Source organism: Macaca fascicularis, chromosome 14 (genome assembly GCF_037993035.2).
Source record: "Macaca fascicularis isolate 582-1 chromosome 14, T2T-MFA8v1.1".
NCBI classification, from domain to species: Eukaryota; Metazoa; Chordata; class Mammalia; order Primates; family Cercopithecidae; genus Macaca; species Macaca fascicularis.
Window position 1 is genome coordinate 57,168,696 of NC_088388.1, and position 24,046 is coordinate 57,192,741.

General features: G+C 45.0%; 1 protein-coding gene across 6 annotated transcripts in view; it reads left to right on the top strand.

Annotated features, from left to right (window-relative positions):
• Positions 1 to 24,046, top strand: part of TRIM66 (tripartite motif containing 66) — a 64,257-nt gene that overhangs the window by 29,435 nt on the left and 10,776 nt on the right. For 5 of the 6 annotated variants that reach the window (XM_074014397.1, XM_074014395.1, XM_065528589.2 and 2 more), the window contains 8 exons: positions 1,050 to 1,197; positions 2,381 to 2,513; positions 2,843 to 2,959; positions 4,341 to 4,455; positions 5,001 to 5,147; positions 7,730 to 7,847; positions 9,825 to 10,729; positions 12,361 to 12,522. In XM_074014397.1, the coding sequence (XP_073870498.1) occupies positions 1,050 to 1,197; positions 2,381 to 2,513; positions 2,843 to 2,959; positions 4,341 to 4,455; positions 5,001 to 5,147; positions 7,730 to 7,847; positions 9,825 to 10,729; positions 12,361 to 12,522 (1,845 nt within the window). Of the gene's footprint in view, positions 1 to 1,049; positions 1,198 to 2,380; positions 2,514 to 2,842; positions 2,960 to 4,340; positions 4,456 to 5,000; positions 5,148 to 7,729; positions 7,848 to 8,869; positions 8,961 to 9,824; positions 10,730 to 12,360; positions 12,523 to 24,046 lie in introns of those variants that run through there. The other variant, XM_074014398.1, reaches the window with a different exon arrangement.

The window sequence follows — 24,046 nt, forward strand, 5'->3', positions numbered from 1 at the left end:
CTGCATTTGACCATCTTGCTGTGTAATCCCATATGTGGGCCTTCTCCTCTCTGAAGCATTCCTCTCTGAATTTCCTGCTTTTGCCAGTGCTTGCCCTCTAAATTTTCCTCCCTTGTCTGCCTGGTGAACCTACTTGTCATTCAGTATCCAGCTCTAATGTTTCCTTTTTGTAAAACTTTTCCTAGCCACTCCTAGACTGAGTTCCTGGAAGGCTTCCTTTGCTTCCTTTGCATATGTTGCATCCTTTTTATTACAGCATTACTCAGTTAATGCGTACCATCCTGTGTGCTATGGATAGCGTGAGGTCAGATCCTTGGCTTATGCATCTAGGTATCCTTAGCTTCAGCACAGGACTTGTGTGAACAGCCCCTGAGACAGCTGCTGCTGCTGCTGCTCCTCCTCCTCCCTCCCTCCCTCCTTCCTTCCCTCCTTTCCTTCCTCCTCTTCTTTCTCCTCCTTCCCCTCCTCCTACTCTTCCTCCTCTTCCTCCTCCTACTCTTCCTCCTCCTCCTGCTCCTTTTCCTTCTTCCTTCTCCTTCTCCTTCTTCCTTCTCCTCCTTTTCTGAGGCAGGGTCTTCCTCTGTTGCCCAGGCTGGAGTGTAGTGGTATGATCTTGGCTCACTGCAGTCTTGACCTCCTGAGCTCAAGCGATCTTCCCACCTCAGTCTCCCTAGTAGCTGGGACTACAGGCATGTGCCACCACTCCTGGCTAATTTTTGTACTTTTTGTAGAGATGGGGTCTCACTATGTTGCCCAAGCTGGTCTGAAACTCCTGGGCTCAAGCAATCCTCCTGCCTTGGCCTCCCAAAGTGCTGGGGTTACAGGTGTGAGCCACCATGCCTGACGTAGCCACTGTTCTTTTGGTCACAAAGGATGCTTCCTTTCACAAGCCCCGGCATGTTACTCCCAGACAGCTCTGCAAAACAGACTACACTCCAAAATAGTGAAGGAATAGGCCTGCAGGACCCCTGTCTTTAGAGTACTTGCCACTTGTGGAGGCAGACCCAAATGAGGATCATGTCAGTAACTCCAGAACTCTCTGCTTCCAGAACTGCTCCGAGTGCAAGGAGAAGAGGGCAGCACATATCCTCTGCACCTACTGCAATCGCTGGCTATGCAGCTCTTGCACAGAGGAACACCGACACAGCCCTGTCTCTGGGGGCCCGTTCTTTCCTCGGGCCCAGAAGGGATCTCTAGGTACCAATTCCACCTCTCCTCGCCCACTCCTGTGCCCTAAAGCAGGGCTGAACCCTAAGATCCCTGGAGAATAGCTCTTCGATCTTGTTTCCTTGCTGGGGGAGAAGGTAGGGACAGTCTCAGAGCCTTTCCCAAAGGAAGTCTCCTTCAGAGTCAAAGGGGTGACTCACTCCTGTCCCTCCCTGTGGGGGGTGGGGTGGATGAGTATGGATGAAATGGTATAGGGAGGAAGGTGTTGGATTATTGTGGAAGCTAGCTGAGCTCCCTGCCTTTCACCTCTAGAGCAATCATGCCACCTTTCTAATTTATTTACTTGATTAACTTAGTCTGGATCAGGGCTTGTTCGTTTGTCTATCCAGCACCATCTGTTTTATTTTATTTTTATTTTTTTTGAGATGGAGTCTCATTCTGTCACCCAGGCTGGGGTGCAGTGGCACGATCTCGGCTCACTGCAACCTCCACTTCTTGGGTTCAAGTAATTCTCCTGCTTCAGCCTCCCGAGTAGCTGGGATTACAGGCACGCGCCACCACGCCCAGCTAATGTTTGTATTTTTAGTAGAGATGGGGTTTTGCCATGTTGGCCAGCCTGGTCTTGAACCCCTGACCTCAGGTGATCCGCCCACCTTGGCCTCCCAAAGTGCTGGCATTACAGGCGTGAGCCACTGTGCCCAGCCACCATCTGTTTTAAATGACACTCTTCTTGAAAGTCTTTTCTCAAGGCCCTTGAATTGTGAAAGGGGTTCTACATCTGTCAAATCCACAGGAACCAGAGTTCATGATCCATGAGATCTAGCCTGGAGCCTGGCAAGGCTGGGTAGCTGGTTTCAGCTCTGTTAAAAACAGAATCCTGATTAATGAACAGGTTGAGGTTAATTGTGAAGGATTCATTATTTTGCAGGAGATCTATGTGCAGTAGTAGCAAGTGCCTTCCTCAGCCTGTGGCAGGTAGTGGGATGCTCAGGCTTGATGGTGTGCTATTTCTGGACAACTGGGCAAATCCAGCCAAGCTAAGCCCAAAATCCTCCTTGTGCCCCTGGAGAGTCATCTCCTGTTTGTACCACTTCTCCCAAGCTCTGTGTTTCTGCAGTGTCCTCTGAAGGCGGAGGGCTGTGCAGCAAATCTTAAACTGAGAGGTCTGTCTAACTGAGCAAGAGAAGCCCACTTTCTCTGTCTTCTCTGGCAGGAGTGAATAGTGGTCCCGGAGACTTCACCTTGTATTGTCCTCTACACACACAGGAAGTACTCAAGCTATTCTGCGAGACATGTGATATGCTCACTTGCCATAGCTGCCTGATGGTGGAACACAAAGAACACAGGTGGGGCTGACAGATTGCCTGAAATGGGCTGGAGAGGGCTCTGGATTTCTTACTTTCAAGAGCTCTGGGGCTCCCCATGCATCAAAATCTTCTCCCTGCCCAAGCCAACCTACAGCCCCTGGGCTGAAGTTTTTCCCTGCTCCTGTTGTGGTACTTCCCTGGAAAAGGCCTAATGGGCCAAGAGCCTATGGTGCCTTAGACTTTCACTAGAAGTCATCACAGCCTCCATGGGTCTGGCTGAGACAATCCCCTGTGGAGATTCCCGCTTAGTTGGCATGCTCAAAGTAGGACTCAGCCCTTCTCAGCTTTTTCTCTGCCTCATCCCCCAGGTGCAGACATGTTGAAGAAGTTTTGCAAAACCAGAGGATGCTTCTGGAAAGTGTGACTACACAGGTGGCACATAAGAAATCCAGTCTACAGACATCTGCAAAGCAAATTGAGGACAGGTAGCACAGGCTAGTGCCTTGCCGGTGCTGGAAATGCTGTGTTCCTGCACACCCGGGATTCCGACAACAGGCTATCAGATGTAGTGCCTGTGAAGAGGAACTGTGGTTAAGCAGATGTGGGCATATGTCCTAGAAGGCATATGTCTTGGCCTTAGAGGTCTCAGGGCCAAGGCGGGATCATTAAGTCAGCACTTGGTAACTGAGACCAAGCTAGGTCAGGATGATCAGAGTGAGTCTGGGTCAAAGCATACATGTTATGAACTAGCCAGAAGTTGGTGCTTGAGAACAAGGGTACCAAGCAGACACTAGGGACGAGAGTGCTGCTTATTATGAGGGTGGAACAAACCAGGGGCAATCTGCGCTTTATCACCCCTTTCCCTGTGTGTTCTCTATTCATCTACAAATCACATGAAATCATTGGTATTTTACATAGGAAGAGGAAGTGGTAGGTGCTGAGAGCACCTCATGTGGCAGGCACTGCATTGGGTATCATGTATGCATTATTTTATTCAGTTCTTGCCATTCTTTCAGTCAGGGATTATCTCCATTTTACTGATGAGGAGACTGAGGTTCATAGAGGTTAGGTAACTTATTTGAGATCACACAACTAGCCAGTGACTGTGCTGGGTTTAGACGCTGGGTCTGTGGTGACTTCAAAGCCCATGCTTTTTAAATTTTTAAAAATAGCTTTACTGAGATATAATGTACATATCATAAAATTATTCTTTTTAAATGTATAATTCAGTGGCCTTTAGTATATTCACAGAATTGTGCAACCATACATAATTACTGTCTACTTTTAAAACATTTTCATCCCCCCAAAAAGAAGCCACATTAATATAAACATTATTATATGTTTATAATAAATATTATATAATATGTTTATTATTTATTATATAATTATATAATGTTTATTATCTAATATGTTATTATGCCAATAGTGTAAGTATTATTAGTCACTCTCCATTCCCCCAACACCTCCCAGCCCTCAGAAACCACTAGTCTGCTTTTTGTGTATTTTTGCCTCATGGTGACATTTATTGGAGCATCCTCCTTTTAAAGACAACAAATTACAATAAATCATTCCCATACTTTCTCTTTTGGTCCTACCTCTAGTGCTGTGTCAACTGGGGGCTATTGGGTTGACCTGGGTGTAGACTTGAGGTTTACCTAGAGAAAACCAAACTGAACTTTGATCAAGTGGGGCTCAGGTGTACAAAAGGTGGGGTGGTGGAGGAAGGCTCTTTTTTTTTGTATTTGGTGTCTGCTAGGCCCTGATCTCAGTAGGCAGCCTCCAAGTTGCTTCTTATGTTTGCTGTCTCTTAGTCTTCATATAGTCCATGAGGAAAGCTTACCATGGCTTGTCCCATTGTGTTTACAGGATTTTTGAAGTGAAGCATCAGCATAGGAAGGTGGAAAACCAGATCAAAATGGCCAAGATGGTTCTGATGAATGAGCTGAACAAACAGGCCAATGGGCTAATAGAGGAATTAGAGGTATGTATAGACAGATGGATCAGATGGATGGGTTCAGAAACCATCCACAGATCAAGCTAGTCCCAGGACCGAGGGAAGCCTAGGCTGTAATTCAGATATGCAGCTTCCATAGCTCTCTCCTGCTCCCTGTATTTTAAAATGTCAGCCTAATTTTGGGAGGGTGGCTCATGAAGGGCTAGAAAATCAGGTCAAGCTGATCTTTGATGCTCTGTCTCTTAGGCAGCTTCCATCCTTAATTGCACAGGGTTATAATCTTGGAAGAGAAAGTCATGAAACAAACTACCTTCTTCACTAATCTATGTCCAAGAGATATAGACATTTATTCATTTCCTCTTTCATTTATTACCCAGTCCATATGTGCACCATAAAATCTCCCACCAACTCCCCCTCCCCTTTTCTATCAGCCAGCATCCCATGACAACACTCTGCCCTACTGTCCTCTCAGAGGGGTAGTCTCATCTGATTCCATCAGTGACATACACAGGCCACCAGACTTCCCAAGCAGGTGGATTACAGTCCAATAACTGTCTTCTCTCTGTACCCAGGGGATTACTAATGAGAGAAAGCGGAAGCTGGAACAGCAGTTACAGAGCATCATGGTTCTCAACCGTCAGTTTGAGCATGTGCAGAATTTCATCAACTGGGCTGTCTGCAGCAAAACCAGCGTCCCTTTTCTTTTCAGCAAAGAGCTGGTAAGAGGAATCTCCCAACTCCTCAGCCTGTTCTTGAAGCTTATCAGAGCATCCCCTTTGTCACAGGGGCAATGAGGTGGTCCTTGGAAGTGCCTTTTCTTTTTAGGATGGAAGGAGGAATAAAATAGCAGCTCCATCCATCCTTCAAATTCAATCACTGCTTTTGGGTTAGTAAGTAAACACCATCTTTCACCAAATCCCATAGTGCAAAGAGGACACAGGTGCTGAAATGGTCCTGCCCTCCCAATGGTAGCTCAGTTGGGAAAGTCTGTAGCTTTTTGTCATAGGTCACTGGTTCAGACATTACCCTGGACATGAGTAGTGTGCTAGGCATCTCATAGAAAGTTACTGGGGTTTACGTGGGGGTCTGAAAGAAAAGGAGTTGGAGGTAAGGTTGAAGTATTAGGCTTGAGAGGACGGCAGCACCCAGGAGAGGGAGCAAGAATTTTGAGAGAAGTTGATGGAGTTTATATTTGAATACTTTGAGTCTAAGGTGCCTATAGTGCATCCAAAACCAACTCCAAGCTACCTACCATTAAAAAGCTGTTCTAATATATGGGTGTGGAAGTCAGAAGAAAAGTTGGTTTTGTAGAAGGAGATATAGGAGTCACCAGGAAATCAGTGGTATCACCTTGCAAGAGTGTGTGGAGCAAGAAGAGAGAAAGTTGGGAACCCAGGGAATACCATCGTTTTCAGCATAGACAGAGGAAGATGATGAGTGGAGGAGAGTGAGACGCACTAGTCAGAGGTTGGAAGCAAAACAGAGTGTGGTACACAGAAACGAACAGTTTCCAATTTTAAGTGACCCGTTTGGCAATGCTGCATGGGTGAAAGACGATGAATAGTGAAGAGCAGCCTCGAGATCTGGGAATCAGGCTATCTTCTGAAAGAAGCTCCAGCTAAGTAGAAGGGTCAAAAGCTAGAATGAGGAGACTGAGGATGGGTGGTGAGGAAGTAGAGACAGAAATGAAAAGAAGAAAAATAAAAACATAGCCTGAGAAGACAGTGAGTTGGGGGAAACATTTTTTAAGCTTGGAAAACATTTGCACACATGTATGTGGTAGAAGAGGTTGAAGATAGAGAGGAGGGGTGTGTGGTGGGGTAAGTACACTGAGAAAGCAGGAGGAAGGATATAGAGTGAACTGGTTGACCTTAAACACAAGGGCAGTCCCTTCTGAGATGGGAGGACAGGAAGGGACAATGCTGTAGTTAAGTTTGAGGGTAGAAGGGATACAAGTTTGGGGTAATTTATCCTTTATGGTGTCTTTTTTTTCTCTGTGAAATAGGAGGTGATAATAAGAGGGTTAAAACATTGGTAAGTAGCACCAAAGTGAAGATTTTAAATGGTCATTGAGTGCAGTGGAAGAGAAAGATGACAAGAAGTGACAAGAGAAAGGGCTGAGGGGTGCTGCTGAAATTAATAATCACTGAAGTGGCCCCAGGTAACATGGCTTTGGTATGACTGGATTACCTAAGAGTAGGAGTTGGCGATGGGGAGGGAATTAGGACACTAGTGATATCATTACTGTAAATGACAGGAAGCTGGGGAGTCCTGTGGACTGAAGGAGCAGGGCTTGGAGAGGTTGAAGAACATACTCTGAAAGAGCATGAACTTGTTATGACCAGAGTGGGTTGTTGGAGTTTAAAGGTCTCATAGGTAGAATGGTTGTAAATGATTAATAGGGTCTAGGTATGGTGACTAAACTGAAAACAAGGTGGTTGCCATGCAAGAGATCAACGAAATAAGAGGCTAAGATGTTAGTTGGGACATTAGTTAACCAGAGGATGGCAGGGTAAGTTGGACACTTGCCAAAGCCCTGGATAAATAGGAGAGTTAGTGATGAGAAATAGATGAAAGTGATGGGAGAGGAAGAGGGCTATTGTGTAGGACAGAAGGGTGTTTTACCTGCAAATGGAAGTACAGCAATGGGGAGCTCAGAAAATGCCTGCCCCCACTAGGCTCTTAAATTGAGGTGATGGTAGAATGAATGGAGCACCAGTCGATGTCATGAGTGAGAATGACAAATCACTTGAGGCCTGAAAAGATAAGAATGTAGGAGTTCCAGGCCGGGTGCAGTGGCTCACACCTGTAATTCCAGCATTTTGGGAGGCTGAGGCAGGCCGATCACGAGGTCAGGAGATTGAGACGATCCTGGCTAACACGGTGAAACCCCGTCTCTACTAAACAAAATACAAAAAATTAGCTGGGTGTGGTGGTGAGCGCCTGTAGTCCCAGCAACTCAGGAGGCTGAGGCTGGAGAATGGAGTGAACCTGGGAGGCGAAGCTTGCAGTGAGCTGAGATCGTGCCACTGCACTCCAGCCTGGGCAACAGAGTGAGATTCGGTCTCAATAAAATAAAATAAAATAAAAGACTGTAGGTTCCAGAAGTCTTGATAAGAGGAAAGGGATCAGCTGGGAGGATGGGCAGGTGCTAAGGTGCAAGAGAATGAGAATATGGAGGATGACCAGAGGTTAAACAGCCATGACTTTGATCCTTTCAGCTTGTCCAAAGAGTAAGGGAAGGGGAGTTGTCATTTAGGTGCAAGATGCCCAAATAAATGACCTTTGGTGCTGTTGTCAGATTGTGTTTCAGATGCAGCGATTGCTGGAGACAAGTTGTAACACAGATCCTGGCTCCCCTTGGAGTATCAGATTCACCTGGGAGCCTAACTTCTGGACCAAGCAGCTAGCTTCTCTTGGTGAGCTTGGACCCACCCACCCAGGCCTACCCACCCTTTGGGCTTTGACCTAATTACTTACCTTACTGGGTAGGTCAGCATATGCCTAAGAAAAAGCACTCCCTGGGACTGCCAGTGGTCTTGGAATCATTCAGCAAACTTTTTTTCTTTTTTTTTTTTCTGAGGGGGAAGAGGAGAAAATGAGGAATTTAAATAACAGTGGCAATATAGGACTTTGTATCAGGACCAGTTGAAATCTGAGTTTACCATTCTGTGTAAATGTCCTGTTACCTTGGTTTTATTGCTGAGAAGGAGACAAGACAGTCACCCTGCTCTCTAGAATGCTGTATGGCAGTACAGATGAATGTGTGTCTCTGTGGTCACACAAAGGTATACATGTGTGGGCACAAGCAGGGGTATCTCAGCAACAGTGAAATTGCGTGTGCATGTTTGTGTTACACAGACATATCCTTTTGAGTTGAGATATAAGCAGATAATTCATGGCCTTGTGCATTTTTCTTCCCTGCTGCAAACATTTGCTGGCATTCAGTCTTTAGGCAGAATGTAGGCAGCTTGAAGTTGTGCCTGTGTTGACAGCCTAACGAGTTTGTTAAACTGATGGCCAGCTGCTGCCTTCATTTGAGGCTGTTAATCTTATTGAAAATTTGTTGAACTTGGCAAAGTGACAAATGATATGTAGGTTTATTTCTTTTCTTCCCTCTTTCCTTTGATTTAACTCAGCAGACCTTTGATAGGCACCTACTCTTGTTTAGGCCCCAGGCTGAGTACCAAAGAACCAATGGTGAATAAAACATATTTTCCTTAAGGAGCTCAGACTTCCTCTAAGTAAGCCTCATCAAAATAATGAGATGAAGGAGTCATTAGACTGAGTTAGCCATAGATCTACTTGTGCACAAGGGACCTAGAGACCTCAGGGGGTGGTGCTGGTACCTGGCACTGACCTGGTGTATTAGTCCATTCTTGTATTACTGTGAAGAAATACCTGAGACTGGGTAATTTATAAAGAAAAGAGGTTTAATTGGCTCATGATTCTGCAGGATGTACAGGAAGTATGATCCTGGAATCTGCTCGGCTTCTGGGGCGGCCTCAGGAAACTTACAGTCATGGCGGAAGGTGAAGATGCCCATCACATGGACAGAGCAGCAAGAAACAGAGCAAGGGGGGAGGTGTTACACACTTTTAAACAATCAGATCTCACGAGAACTCTATCACAAGAACAGCACCAAAGGGATGGTACTAAACCATTCATGAGGGATCTGCCCCCATGATCCAGTCATCTCTTACCAGTCGCCACTTCCAAAACTGGGGATTACAATTCAACACGAGATTTGGGTGGGGACACAGCTCCAAACCATATTACCTGGTATTAGAGCTTCCCCACTCTAATCTCTTGATCCAGTCATCTCTTACCAGTCGCCACTTCCAAAACTGGGGATTACAATTCAACACGAGATTTGGGTGGGGACACAGCTCCAAACCATATTACCTGGTATTAGAGCTTCCCCACTCTCTTCCATCCTGCTTGCTCAACACAGTTCCCCACGCCTGTATCTGGGAACTTGTTCATTGGTCCCAGGCATGACTTTCTACCCTTTGCTACTTTCTGGCATACTTCCTCCCCACCCCAAAGTTGATTCTTTTTGTCAGAGTCTGATTGGGCTGTTCTGTTGAAAAAAAAAATAAGTGCTATTTGAGAGAGCTTATGGTTTCCCTAGTGGGATAGAAACAGAATCAGGGCTGAGCATCTGGTAAAAACTGAGCTAATTTCTCAAATATCCTAGGCCCCCAAAGCAGGTCCATACAGGTGCTATTACTGGCAGCATTCTAGACTGAGTCTAGGATATCAAGGGTTGAATTTCCTAATCTCTGTGCCTGGTACAGAGATTGTCGAATGAGGTTCTTTTGTCCCAGGAGCAGGAAGTAGCAAGGTGGGAGCAACTTGAAAAACTTGAAAAACTCTCTATTCTGCATTTTCAGGCTGCATAACTACTGAAGGTGGACAACTGTCCCGGGCAGATGCTCCTGCTTATGGAGGCTTACAGGGGCCATCACCCTTTTATCAAAGCCACCAGTCTCCAGTGGCTCAGCAAGAGGCTCTTAGCCACCCCTCTCACAAGTTCCAGTCTCCAGCAGTGTGCTCCTCATCTGTGTGCTGCTCCCACTGCTCCCCAGTCTCGCCTTCCCTCAAAGGCCAGGTCCCCCCACCCAGCATGCACCCAGCCCACAACTTTAGGCAGCCCTCTGAGATGGTGCCCCAGCAGCTGGGGTCTCTGCAGTGCTCTGCCCTGCTGCTCAGGGAGAAGGAGCTGGCCTGCAGCCCTCATCCACCAAAGCTGCTGCAGCCCTGGCTGGAAACCCAGCCCCCTGTGGAGCAGGAGAGCACATCCCAGCGGCTGGGGCAGCAGCTGACTTCCCAGCCCGTGTGCATTGTCCCCCCACAGGATGTTCAGCAAGGAACCCATGCCCAGCCCACCTTACAGACACCCTCTATCCAAGTCCAGTTTGGCCACAACCAGAAGCTGAAGCTCAGTCACTTTCAGCAGCAGCCACAGCAGCAGCTACCACCTCCACCACCTCCCCTCCCCGCTCCCCCACAGCAGCCACACCCACCTCTACCTCCATCCCAGCATCTGGCTTCTAGTCAGCACGAGAGCCCTCCTGGGCCTGCCTGTTCTCAGAATGTGGACATAATGCATCACAAGTTTGAGCTGGAGGAAATGCAGAAGGACTTGGAGCTTCTTCTCCAGGCTCAACAGCCCAGCTTGCAACTGAGTCAGACCAAATCTCCTCAGCATCTTCAGCAAACCATTGTGGGGCAGATCAACTACATCGTGAGGCAGCCAGCACCTGTTCAGTCCCAGAGCCAGGAGGAGACCCTGCAGGTAAGCATCAGGGTGGCTTGGCATACATATTCTGCCCATCCTAGGATCACTCACAGAACACAGCCTCCCCACATTTTAGCTTGTGGCCCTCTCTCTACAATGAAGACGGGGAAAATATTTTATGTGGCTGCCACAACCCGGAGCTGGCTACCTTAGGATATGAATCAATGGAATTGTTGGGTGAGTGGTCTGCAGGGATGTTCTGCAGAGGTAGATGAGCAGCTGAGACACAGAGATGTCTTGAAGATGAGCTCTTGGAGGCCTCTCTGTCCACCCACCTACTAGCTTACTGAAACAAGGCAGCACAGGAATACAGTTTCTGCACCTTAGGGCTGCCTTGAGCTCAGCCCTCACATTTCAAGACTACCCTGGACTCAATCTCCCACCTCAGAAAAGCTCCAGAGAGCGTAGTATCCAGTCCCAACTTAGATCTAGGCTCAGTACTCTCCAGAGTAGCTTGGCTTAGCCCTGTCTTCTTGGATGACAGTAGGGACCCTGCCCACCAATGGTACCTTCTGAGCTATGCTGAACTCCTACCAGTGCCAGAGCAGAAGAGAGGCTGTCTCTTACCTTGTCATCTGCCTAGCTCCCTTGCCGGACCTTATGAATCCCAGACAGGGGGAAGGGCTGAGCTTAAGGAGCAGAGTGAGGGTCCATGTTAGATGCTGGCAGGCAGCACTTTTATAATATTGCACAGATATAGACTTAAACTTTTTTACTTCTACTAAGCTGGGTATGTTTTATTTGCACCATATCATTTATCCTATCGACAATGTTGTTTGGTAGGCATTACCATCTGTGCTTTATAGGTATGTAAGTGGGAGTTAGAGAAGCCTAGCAGTTTGTCTACATATCATACAACGTCAAGAGGTAGAGCTAAGACTTGGATTCTGGTCTGCTGACATTTCTGTAACGCCACAGAAGTCTTCTTCTTTCCATAGGAGGATATTGGATGCTGCTCCTCTTTTTTCTCAGCTAAAAGACAGTTGAAGAGGTGCAGTTTGGACCCCTGGGATCTTTGCTGCATTTCACATCTTCATTCTTAGCTCTTGATTTTCTTTTTTTTCCCCCAGAACCTCCTGTTCTATCCTCTTCTCTCTACCTTTCTCTCACTTTTTCTATAGTGGTGTCCCCTTTAAATCTGTAATCACATTTATATCTTCAAAGCAGCTTTACAGATTTTTACTTTATTATAGAATCTAAGGCCTCACATTTATGCTTCAGTACTGACAACTTCAGATCATGCTTCAATGTCTTCCCCTGAGGCCCAGTTCTTTTGAGGAGATATAGAATAATCCGTGTGATGGCAGAGAAGGGTCTAGGGTTCATAGAGGGCCACAAGCTAAAATGTAAGTCAAAACTAGGTTATGATTGCTAAAGTGAATATCACAAAATTAGCTCAGAATTCTTGGTTTGGGTTCCATCCTAAGACTTTCACATTAGCATATAGTCTTTGGAAGAGTTGGGATAAGAGTATTTTTCTTTTTGGAAAACATTTAAGCAGTACACAATGTGTAGGTGGTGACGATGGGCAGGGCAGGGTGAGCACTAGCCTTTGCTGCCACTGCTGCTGCTGCTGCTGCTACACTCTCTGCAGTCAAACCTACCCAAGTTCTTATTTTCTTCTCCAGGGTACAGATGAGCCCCCAGCATCTGAGGGCTCAAAGCGGGCTCTCTCTCTTGACAAGAATACTGCTGCTGCCTTGCCCCAGGCGTCTGGGGAAGAAACCCCTCTTGGTGTCCCCCCAGTGGACAGCACCATCCAGCACTCCTCTCCAAATGTGGTGAGAAAGGTACTAAAGGAGCCTGTTTTCCCTGACCACATGGGACCCACTGCCAGCCAAGACCCCAGGCACTTGGAGGAGGAGGATAAGGTGGGGGGAGGAGCATCCCTGTTCCATCCCTGGACCCTACACGGCCCTGATTCATGCCTTCTGCCCTAGTGAGTCAGCAATGTAGATCTTCCTCCTCCCCATTTCCACTCCCCCATTCACACTTAAAATGGGGCCTCCTGGGCTTCATGCAGAGTGTAAGGGGGAAGGGAAAGAAAGCCAATTTATTGAACATGTCCTCTGTCCTCTGTGCTTAGAACCGTGTGTGCTGCTTCACCAGCATTATCTCACCTTGCCTCCAACAGTTGTGGAAGTGAGCATCCCCATTGTATAACTAAGGAAACAGAAGTCCAGGGCCATACAGCTAGTAGAAGAGACAGCTGAGGTTTATTTAAAATGAGATCAGTTAGAATCCAAAGCTTGAACTTTTCTCTCTACAATGAAGATGGGGAAAATATTTTTTGTGGCTGCCACAACCCGGAGCTGGCTACCTTAGGATATGAATCAATGGAATTGTTGGGTGAGTGGTCTGCAGGGATGTTCTGCAGAGGTAGATGAGCAGCTGAGACACAGAGATGTCTTGAAGATGAGCTCTTGGAGGCCTCTCTGTCCACCCACCTACTAGCTTACTGAAAGCGTTCGCTTACCCTGGACATAACCCAGAACCCTCAACTATCTATTCTCACCTCTGCCCCTTCACCCCCAACCCCTGTCATACCTCTAGCAGGAGCCTCAGTGCTGTGCCATATCCTCCACCCATTCCTCCTAGTGTCCCTTGGCCCTGTTTCACTTACCCTATTGCCTTCTCTGGCCTGGTGCCCTCAACTCTCCAGTGCCTCCACTCCGGCCTGGACTTGAAGTTCTGTCAGGTGTTCTGAACTCTCCCAGCCTGTACCCTTGGCCCTGTAGCATCCCTCTGGCCCTGCAGCCCAGCTATGCTGGCTGCTCAGTGTACCTACCCCTCACCAACTTTCCCTAGCTGTACCATCACAGTGCATGTCTTAGATCAGTCAGTCTCAGTGACACTTGAGGACAGTTTAGAAAAAAGAAGGGATGGCAAAAATGAAATGTCAACTTGGAAATTGCTGGTAACTCTTGAGGCTTTTTGTCTGTGCCTATCTTACCCTGTTGAAAATGGCTTGGCGTAGAGGCCCTTGAGGTACTCTATATTGGCCCTTTGTGGCTCTTAGATGTTTAACTTCTTGTATTTGGGCCAGCCACCTAACTATTCATTCATTTATTTAATCATTTAATGCACACACACACACACACACACACACACACACACACACATTAATCTCCAAGTATGTGCCCCATATTCTACTAGGTGCCAGGCATACATTGGTGAATAAGATAGTCAGTCCCATGCTGGAGAGTACAATCTGGTGGAAGAGACAGTTAAGCAACAATAATAAACTGTGGTAAAGTGCTATAATAGTCATTGGGGTACACCCCAATGGAGTACCTAGCTCTGGGAGAGGGGGCTGTTGATGGACGACTTCTTAGAGGACATTATTCTAAGCTGAAATTTCGAAGAGGAGAAGTTGGGCTAGTGAAGGGTAGAGGGGTAGAACAAATAGTCGAAAGGAATGGCAACTAGGAAGCTTCAGAAGTGAGAGAAAGCCTGGGGCAGTTAGGGGGGCTTCAGATAATTTGTAATTTGGTTGATAGGATCATGAGACACACTGGGGAATGGGATAGATTGAGACCAGAGGAGCTGTAAGGCCTTGTAAATTATGCTTTGGGGTTGGGATTCAGTCTTGGGGGATGTGAGGAGTAAGTGAAGGACTTCCAGAAAGGAGGGATATGGTTTGAATTAAGTTTGAAAGATCACTTTAGCTGTGGTAAGGGAGACCAGAATAGTACAGAGGAGAAACAGGAGGCTTAATGAAATCAATAATAATAGGAATGAAGAGGAAGCAAAGATTTCAAGAGATATCAGATCACAGGAGTTTTAGCCTCAGTGTCTGATTGATGATAGGTAAGGCAGAGAAAATCCTTTGGCTTAACACCCAGGTGTTTTCCCATGTTCCCATCCCAGTGGATCTGTCTTGACCCACTGGAATGGGAGCATGGGAAAAAGAGCATATTTAGGGGAAGAAGTTAAGTTTTGAATTATTGATATTCTTTTGTGGAAGACACATTACAAGATGACCTGAAGGCAGCTAGCTCTAGATGTCAGTAGTTCAGAAGCAAGCATGAGAATTGCTGTAACTGCCCGAAGGGTTCTTCTTGCCTGCTGCACAAATGAAGACCATGGCATTGCAGTAGAGAAAGAGTTTAGTTAATGTGAGGCTGGGATTTTTCAAAGGCAGTTTGGGGAAGGGGTGGAGGTGGCTAGAAATGGGTGCTTGCTGCTGATTGGTTGGGATGAAAATGAAATCATGGGTTAAAGCTGTTTGCTTGAGCTGAGTTGCTTCTGGATGGGGCCGTAGGAGTGGAATTGATGGATCTAGATGAAGTCATGGATGTCAGACATGCAGAAAACTTGAAAAGATATCTCAAAAGGCCAATCTACAATAGGCCCAGGAATGATTAGGGGAAAGGCAAGAGGTGGGGATGGGTAGGTTAGATCAGATCTTTTTCACTGTCATAATTTGCTCATTGATATAATTTTTGCAAAGGTGGTTTCATTGCCAGTGCTCGGTTGTAGTGGAAGCCATGCAGAAAATGCTGCTTCTCATTTGCTGAGGTTCAGTTCTGTTCCTATACACAGAGCAGAGGAAAGGAGCTGAGCCACATACATGCATGGAGTCAGTGCTGCCTGTGTGAGTGGCCCACAGGGTTCCCTGAGCAGCAAGGGGTGCTGCCCTCTTGTGTGGCTGCAAGTTGGCAGTGGGGTTAGCAAAGGTCCTAGAAACTCTAACTTCTCATTTTGAGCTTCTCCTGCCCCTTATTAAAAGGGGCTCCTGTAGAGGTTTGGAGGGACAGATGGCCTGGCATTCTTCACGTGTTTCATAGACTTTTCATGGCTTGAACTCCCAGAAAAAGGACCCTCAAATTTGTCATCCTGGCTTAGAGGAACCTTTGGATCGGCAGAGAGAGATCAACCCTGACAGTGAGAGCCACTGGTTGTCTACAAAACTACTGCAATAAGGAAAAGGATTTTCTTTTTGAGGAAATCTGTTGTCTTGGAGCTGGGGTTGGGCAGGGTGGAGGGTGTGAAGCTCAAGGATAGCAAACAACATTCTGAGCTTTTTACCATTGAGTGATAATATTTTGTATAGTATTGTTCTAATTTTTTCATAGGTTTTTACATGGATTATTTCATTTTATCTCTTTATCCTAGCGATACTATGAGGAAGCCACTTTCTTATTTCCCTTTGAAAGATGTGGAAACTGAGACACAGAGAGGTTAAGTGACCCACCTAAGAGTTATACAGCCAACCCATTGGGCAATGTTAGGGCCAGACCACAGGTCCTTGACAGCTCTGTGTTCAATGACTAGGTTAAATTGCTTCCCTTTCTGCACTGCAGTGTGACGTCTCACCTGCTGAATTTTCCTGTCTTTACAATCCTTGAAGTAGCCTGAGGCTTTGCTGGGGAGAGGTCTTAGGACCAGCCTAGTTTGATATTGGTTGTTTTATCTGGTAAAGGTGTTTTGTCCTCCAGCCCACTCCCAGCCTGTGCTGGCCTGTGAGTGCCAGGAAAGTCAAAAGAATCTATCTGAAAGTCACGGACCAGAAGAACCTGTGGCACCATGCACGTTTCTGTGAGTTCTACACTGACTGTTTATCTGTGTACAAGTACCTTGGAGCTGGTGCTTTGTGAGCCAATGGTGGAAACAGGTTGCTGCTGAAAATGAGATGTGAAAGTTCTGGAATGGGTTTTCTAGTGGCTTGAGCTCTGCAACCCCTTTTGAATGAATTTTGGTATTTGTCTGGCACCAGCTGTTGCCTAAACTTCCTAATCTTGGTTCAGTCACTCTGAAAGAAAGACCATGGCTACAACCCTACCACAGCAACCCTTACATCTCAGGTGAAGCTGGGAGACATTCTGATGCCTTCATTTTATGCTTCTGAACCAGTCAACTGCTGAAAAATACACACAATCCTTTCTTCAAGGGAGTTGGCTGGGTGCGGTGGCTCACGCCTATAATCCCAGCACTTTGGGAGGCTGAGACAGGCAGATTGCTTGAGCTCAACAGCTTGAGACCAGCCTGGGCAACATGGTGAAACCCCGTTTCTACAAAAAAAAAAAAATGCAAGAAAATTAGCCAGGCGTGGTGGTGCATGCCTGTGGTCCCAGCTACTCAGGAGGTTAAGGCATGAGAATTGCTTGAGCCTGGGAGGCAGAAGTTGTAGTGAGCCGAGATAGCGCCACTGCATTCCAACTTGGGCAACAGAGCGAGATTGTCTCAAAAAAATGAAAAGCTCTCATGGAGTCAAAGCTGTAGGCATCACAGAAAGCCCTATCTGAGTCCCAGTTCACCTGCAAGAGGGACCTTTCTTCTGCTGCTCGTAACATAGCCCCGGATCTTCAAGAGAGGACTTCGAGGCCACCAGCGTGCTATTCATGGCTTAGAAGCCTGAGATGTATTTCCAGTAAATGATACAGAAGCAGTAGGCATTCCTGTGATGCAGATTATTAAGAGTGATACAGAGGAGTAAAGGATAATGATCAGGCAGATAGTATTTATACCATTATCAAAGCATTTTGATGCCCGATCTCTTAATTTGAGTCTTATAAAAACTCAGTGAGATTTACATTAACCTGTGTAGGAGGAAATTAAAACCCAGAGCTGGACAATGACTTGCTTAAACTCATTAAACCCTGGTAACTGTGAGTAAATACCAGGCATCCTGCCTCCATAGTCTCCAAAGCTACTGCTATGGATCAGATTGTGGGTCCTCAACCTCAGGGACAATCTTTTCCTCATAGCCTAGCCAGGACAGCAGCATTTGCTCAGAATGTTCCTGGGACCTGGTGAAGCTTTCTTAGGGCACAGCCTGCGTTCTGGTCAGCATCTGCAGAATTGTATGCTCTTTCTACTCAGGAGTCAGACCAAACACTCCCCAAGTCTGGCTCCTGAACTTAGCACACTCTAAGAAGCTTGTCTCCTTAGTTCTATCCTGATTTCATTCTCCATCCAAACCTAAGATTTTTGTCTGGGTCTCCTGGCCCATGAGAAAACAGGTCCTTGCTCCTATCTGTTTAATAAGACAGAATAGTGTATAAAGTGTTTTATAAGTACTCCCATTCAAAATGATTTTTTTTTTTTTTGAGATGGAGTTTCACTCTTGTTGACCAGGCTGGAGTGCAATGGTGCGATCTCGGCTCACCACAACCTCTGCCTCTCAGATTCAAGTGATTCTCCCGCCTCAGCCTCCTGAGTAGCTGGGATTACAGGCATGTGCCACCATGCCTGGCTAATTTTGTATTCAAAATAATGTTTTTAAGTCAGTTTCCTACACTGGCCTGGGCAAAATACCTTTGACCAAATTCTCCTGAGTCTCCAAGGCTTGGGGTTTGAGGGTTCTACTCATCTGCCTTTCACTTCAGACTTACTAGAATCCGCTTACTCGTTTCCTCTTTCTTCTATCTCAGATTCTGGGATCCTTTTTGCTTTTTCTGTCCTCCCTGGATTATCAGGGCACTGGGCACTTTTCACTTCTCTCTTCACCACCCATGAACCTTTTCTCATTTGACTTCACTAAGTTATCATATATCTGCATGGTTACATCCATAGTGACAGCCTTAATAAGTACAAGAGCTTTCTGTTGAGGTGGAGGAAACAAGGGCAACAACTTTGCCATTAAAAATCAACATGTGAGGGCCAGGCACAGTGGCTTATGCTTGTAATCCCACATTTTGAGAGGCTGAGGCAGGTGGATCACTTGAGGTCAGGATTTCAAGACCAGCAGCCTGGCCAATATGGTGAAACCCCATCTCTACTAAAAATACAAAAATTGGCTGGGCATGGTGGCAGGCACCTGTAATCCCAGCTACTTGGGAGGCTGAGGCAGGAGAATCACTTGAACTTAGGAGGCTGAGAGGTTACAGTGAGCTGAGATCGCCTGACTGCATTGCAGCCTGGCCCACAGAGCAATAATCCGTCTCAAATAAATAAATAAATAAAAATCAACATGTGAAATTGCTTACTAGAAAAGTTACTCCCTTCCTCAGCCATCTGATTCTGTTGTTTCAAGATCTGCTACTGTTAAACCAGTTTACTTAATCTTGAAGTTGTTAAAGCATTCCTTTTTTTTTCTTTTCTTTTTTTGAGATGAAGTCTCACTCTGTCACCCAGGCTGGAGTGCAGTGGCATGATCTCAGCTCACTGCAACCTCCACCTCCCGGATTCAAGCAATTCTCCTGCCTCAGCCTTCTGAGTAGCTGAGACTACAGGCATGTGCCACCACACCCAGCTAATTTTTGTATTTTTAGTAGAGATGGGGTTTCACCATGTGCAGGCTGGTCTCAAACTCCTGACCTCAGGTGATCTGCCTAGTGCATTCACGTATTTTGAGTATTTAATTCACAAATCTGTTTCCCTCTCTCTTGTTTCCTTAGCTAGAGTGAAGGCCTTCAGTGTGTTTCCAAGACACAACTCCCAAATCTTTGGTCCCTTTTTCTATTGCATATTTACACAGTAGTCAGTTTCTGATGACTTTAACCGTCAGAACAAAAATCTGAAGCCAGAAGTGACCAGGCAAAGCTTTGGAACAGCAGCAAAAACAGCCATCACAAAACCCATGCATTATATTCTGTAGGAGATCATAAACTCATATGTGGATATCTAGCCAGTGTTCTTGATCTAGCAAGCTTAAATATATGGTTTTCTTGGGAAAATTTTAGTTTAACTACATTATAGTAGTAAGCAGAGTAGAAGCGGAGAGTCAAGATTTCTATGAGGGTAGATAACAAGGGAGAAGACAAGAAACATCACTTGGAAAAGTGTCACGGTATGAGGTCATTCACTGAGAGAACAAGCTAAGCCCTACGTTCTTAGAAGTTCCTGAAAGCATCACTGAATTACTTATTGGTTCATCAAAATTCCTTGATATCACTAAGAAATGGTCTCCTTAGGCTTCTTATGCTCTGTTTAATAAGACAGAAGAGTGTGTAAAGTGTTTTAGAAGTATTCCCATTCGAAATAATGTTTTTAAGCCAATTGCATTTTGTTGTTGAAAGAGGTATGCTTCAGATAACTGGAAAATTTATGTGGAACACCACCCTATCTGCACTACTTTATCCCCAGCAATGTTATCTTGCTGTGAGAACCTGAAATTTATATTAAACTCAGGGCATGTGCACTAAGTGTCTGTTTATTGATTTCTCAGTCATTTCTTACTAGGGCACTAGCTTTCTAGCTACTGGCACAGAATCAAGACCAGCCAGCCTGTTTTCAAGGCTGGTCCCAGATTCCTAGTCTTGGACCTGTATGAGCTTGGGAAATCTGGGTAACCACTCTGTGTCTCAATTTCCCTTCCTGTTAAAATGAAAGAGCAATGTTTTCTCTAAATTTTGACAATACCATGTGGCAATCATTAGAAAATAATGTCAACACATTGAACTCTAGAAACACATTTGGGTGGTAAGAGTGAGGAGAGAGAGAGGGCAGCAAGTAACAGAGCACAGGTCAAGCAGAGTTCAGGTTAGATAGGTGCAGGGTCACATAGGTGACTAGTAGCAGAGGTGGAAAGTCAGACAATTCAGGGAGGTCATAGATCAGGCAAGTTGTCAAGTCAGGTGGTAAAGACAGGTAGGTTAAATAGGTTAACTGAATCCATTAAATTAATAGGTGAAGTAATTTCAGATAAGTCAGGCAGGTGGCAAACAAAGATGAGACAAAAAAACAGGCAAGAAGAGGAAAGGGACAGGGATGGGAACACACAGTTTGGCGGAAGGGAAACGAGGAGCGAGATGAGATGCTAGTTAAGGGACATAAGACGGAGCCTCTGTAGGCTCAGGGTTGTTTCTCTTCATCCTCCAAAGATGACCTGAGCTAATTATCAGAGTGAATGTGTTTTGGCATTTTGACTCTTCCTCTCTGAACTAGAAAATAGTTTATTTTCAGTTGTGAATCTCAAAATATACCTTTTCCTTCATGAAATCTGGAGGTTTTGTATGTGAAGATGAAGTCAAGGTGTCAGTTACATAGTTGACAGCCTAGAAACCTCAGTGATACCCTCTGCATACTTTATAGCTAGAAATACATGTTTGCTCCTGTCATTTGACTCTGAACAATCCTGGGGTCTAGAGGGTGGGTGGTATCATCTCCGTTGATAAGTGAGCTCCCTTCTGCATGGGAGACACCAAGTGTCAGACAACCTGGCCATGTTCTCAAGCCCTTTTCCAATCCCATCATGCTCTCGAGAAATGCTTCCTCTCCTCCCAGGCCCTGGAGACTCAGCCTGCTTTCCTTGCTCTGAAAGTTGGCCCTACCCTTGCCCCAAACCCATCTTGTAGCACTGGCAACAGACTAGGATGGAAGTTCTCAAATCTTCTTTTACTTTTTGTACATGAAATAAGTATCTTTTGTTTTAATATTTTACAACCCTTTAGAGAGCTGATATAGTATAAAAATAACGAACACATAGCATATATAGGTTTTGGAAATGCCATTATTTCTGTATAGCCTGTAAAAATGGGGTTGGGCTGGCTTTCTCACAGCACTTTCTCTGAGTCCCTTCCTCCGTGGAAGTTTTCCACGTTCTTGTTACTACTACCAGAGCTTCACCCCATCTCCTGATAGCATTGGCCTCCTTGAGATTGGCTGTGGTTGTGAGAAGGAAAGAAATCAGTCAAGTATGCAATATCTTGGGATGTATTGCTGACCTCGTATTGTCTTCTGGGTATTACAGGACCAGGTTCATCAGGTTCACCTCAAAATAAACTGCCATGGAGTTTCTGCAATTTTTCCACAGTTCAGTCTGCATGTCTTCTTCTCCCCTATCATTATGTTAACTCACATATGCAATAGGTAATTAGGACAGGAGAGCTGATTTCCCACGAATATGATCTCTACCCCTAATCTGGGAAGTTTTGTCCTTGGGGATTTTATCTTGTGCATATCTTGTGAGATATGGCACCTGACCATTATTATTTGGGTGGTCTCGTGTGGATTTTAGTGCTCTTAATGCTTGGCAACAAGGATCTATCTAAGAAGAGACATCTATATAATTCTCAATATCCAGCATGGGTAGATTAAATGAACGCCACAATCGCACTAAACATACATGTCAAATAGGGGAAAGGGGAAAGAATCCAGAGCAAAGGATTAGGCTGTCATATATTGCAAAATGGAATGAAATAGTCACTGGGTATTCTTGTTCATAGATAAGGAAATATAGAATATTAGAAAACTATGGTAGTGCATAACCAGGACAACAAGGAGACGTTAAGGAATGCAGGCCTGGGCATGTTTGAGATAGTCATTGATTTTTGGCCTTGGTCCCTTAAGCTGGGCTTCATTCCTAGTTTGCCCAATTTGGTTTAAATATTCTTTCCACCTTGCTTCTCTTCAACCTTTCTTATCTTGGCACTTAGACTGTGGAGGAAATTGAAGGTTTTTAAAAACTTGAACACTATTAAACTACTAAGGAAAATATAAAGAGCATACTTTGGAGAGATAAACAAAAGATATTTAACTCATCTGTGTTTAAAATTAAGAATAGAAAATATAAGCCTACTAAAGCAGTTAAATAATAAGGGAAAGAGGTAGGGAAAGAAGAGAAAGAGATGATAAAAGAAAGCAGGACAGAAAGAGAGAGAAGGAGCTCATGAGAGAGAGGGGGAGAGAGGAGAAGAGAGGGAAGGAAAAGAAATAGAATAGAATATGACAGATAGTGAAGGGGAGTAAGCCCAGAGACGTATAGAGGGAGACAAGTCAAAATTAAGTTGTAGCTTTGGTACCGAAGATCTGGATTCTTTTTATTTATTTATTATTGTTATTATTATTATTATTATTATTTTTGAGACAGGGTCTTGCTCTGTTGCCCAGGCTGGAGTGTAGTGGCACAATCTTGGCTCACTGCAGCCTCAACCTCCTGGGTTCAAGCAATCCTCCCACCTTAGCCTCCAGAGAATCTGGGATCACAGGCCCATGCCAGCATGCCTGCCTAATTTTTCTATCATTTGTGGAGATGGGGTTTCACCATATTGCCTATGCTGGTTTTGAACTCTTGGGCTCAAGCAATCTGCCTGCTTCGGCCTCCCAAAGTGCTGGGATTGCAGGTGTGAGCCACAATGCCCGACCAAGGTCTGGATTCTAAATCTATAAAAAATCTACATCAAATCTATTTAATGATAGAATATTGAAAGGATCCTCTGAGATCAGGAATGAGACTAGAATGGCTACTATCACTGCTTCTATTCAATATTGTACTGGAGGTCTTAGCTAGTGGAGTGAGGCAAGAAAAACAAATGTAAAGAAAAAAGAAAATAGATTTACCATTCAGGATGGGCGTGGTGATTCATGCTTGTAATCCCAGCACTTTGGGAAGCTAAGGTGGGAAGATAGCTTGAGCCTAGGAGTTCAAGACCAGCCCGGGCAACATAGCAAGACCCTGTCTCTACAAAAACAAAAAATAAAAGTTAGCTGGATGTGGTGTTATGCGCCTGTAGTCCTAGCTACTCTGGAGGCTGAGGTGGGAGGATTGCGTACTTGAGCTTGGGAGGTCAAGGCTGCAGTGAGCTGTGGTTGTGCCAGTGCACTCCAGCCTGGGTGACACAGCAAGACTCTGCCTGGAAATACAAAACAAAAACTTACTATTCATGGATGGGCATGATTTGTGTGCACAGAAGATCCAAGACAAAATCCCAGAATGACTTTAGCAAGGTCTATACAAAGTCAATATTCAAAAATTAATTGTATTTCTATATACAATACACAAACAATAAAGAGAAATGGAAATCTATAAAATTATGTTTTACAATAATATGAAAAAACTTAAGATGCCCTTCTGAGCCTCATCTTTGTCAAGTGTAAAATTAGGTCTGCAGCAATAATAATAACAATAAAAATAATAGCAGCAGCAGTAAAAACAACTGGGGTTTATTGAGCATCTACAGTATGCCAGATATTGTTCTAAATGTTCACATGGATTGTTTCTTTTAACCTTTAATGGTTATTGTGAGGATTAAATAAAGTAATATATGTAAAACATTTAGCAAATTGCCTTGCACATAATAAATTCTTCATAAACTTTAGCTGTATAAAAATAATCATTATTTTAGAGAGACTCATTGACTAAGTTGTCAGTAGACCTAAGCTGCTGTTCATTTGGCTAAAGATTTGTAGAATAAACAGTCCTGTATTAGTGTTGTTTTGAAATTTTAAATAGCTCATTAATTCATTTATTCATCCAGACGCTGCTCTTGGGTCTAGGAATACAGTGAGTAAGCAAAATAGATAAAAATCCACACCCTAATGGAGTTTCCACTTTAGTAGGGGAAACAGACATTAATCAAATGATATCACAGATTGTGGTATGAGGCTGAAAGTATAAGTACAAGGCATATGAGAGCATAAAAGCGGGAA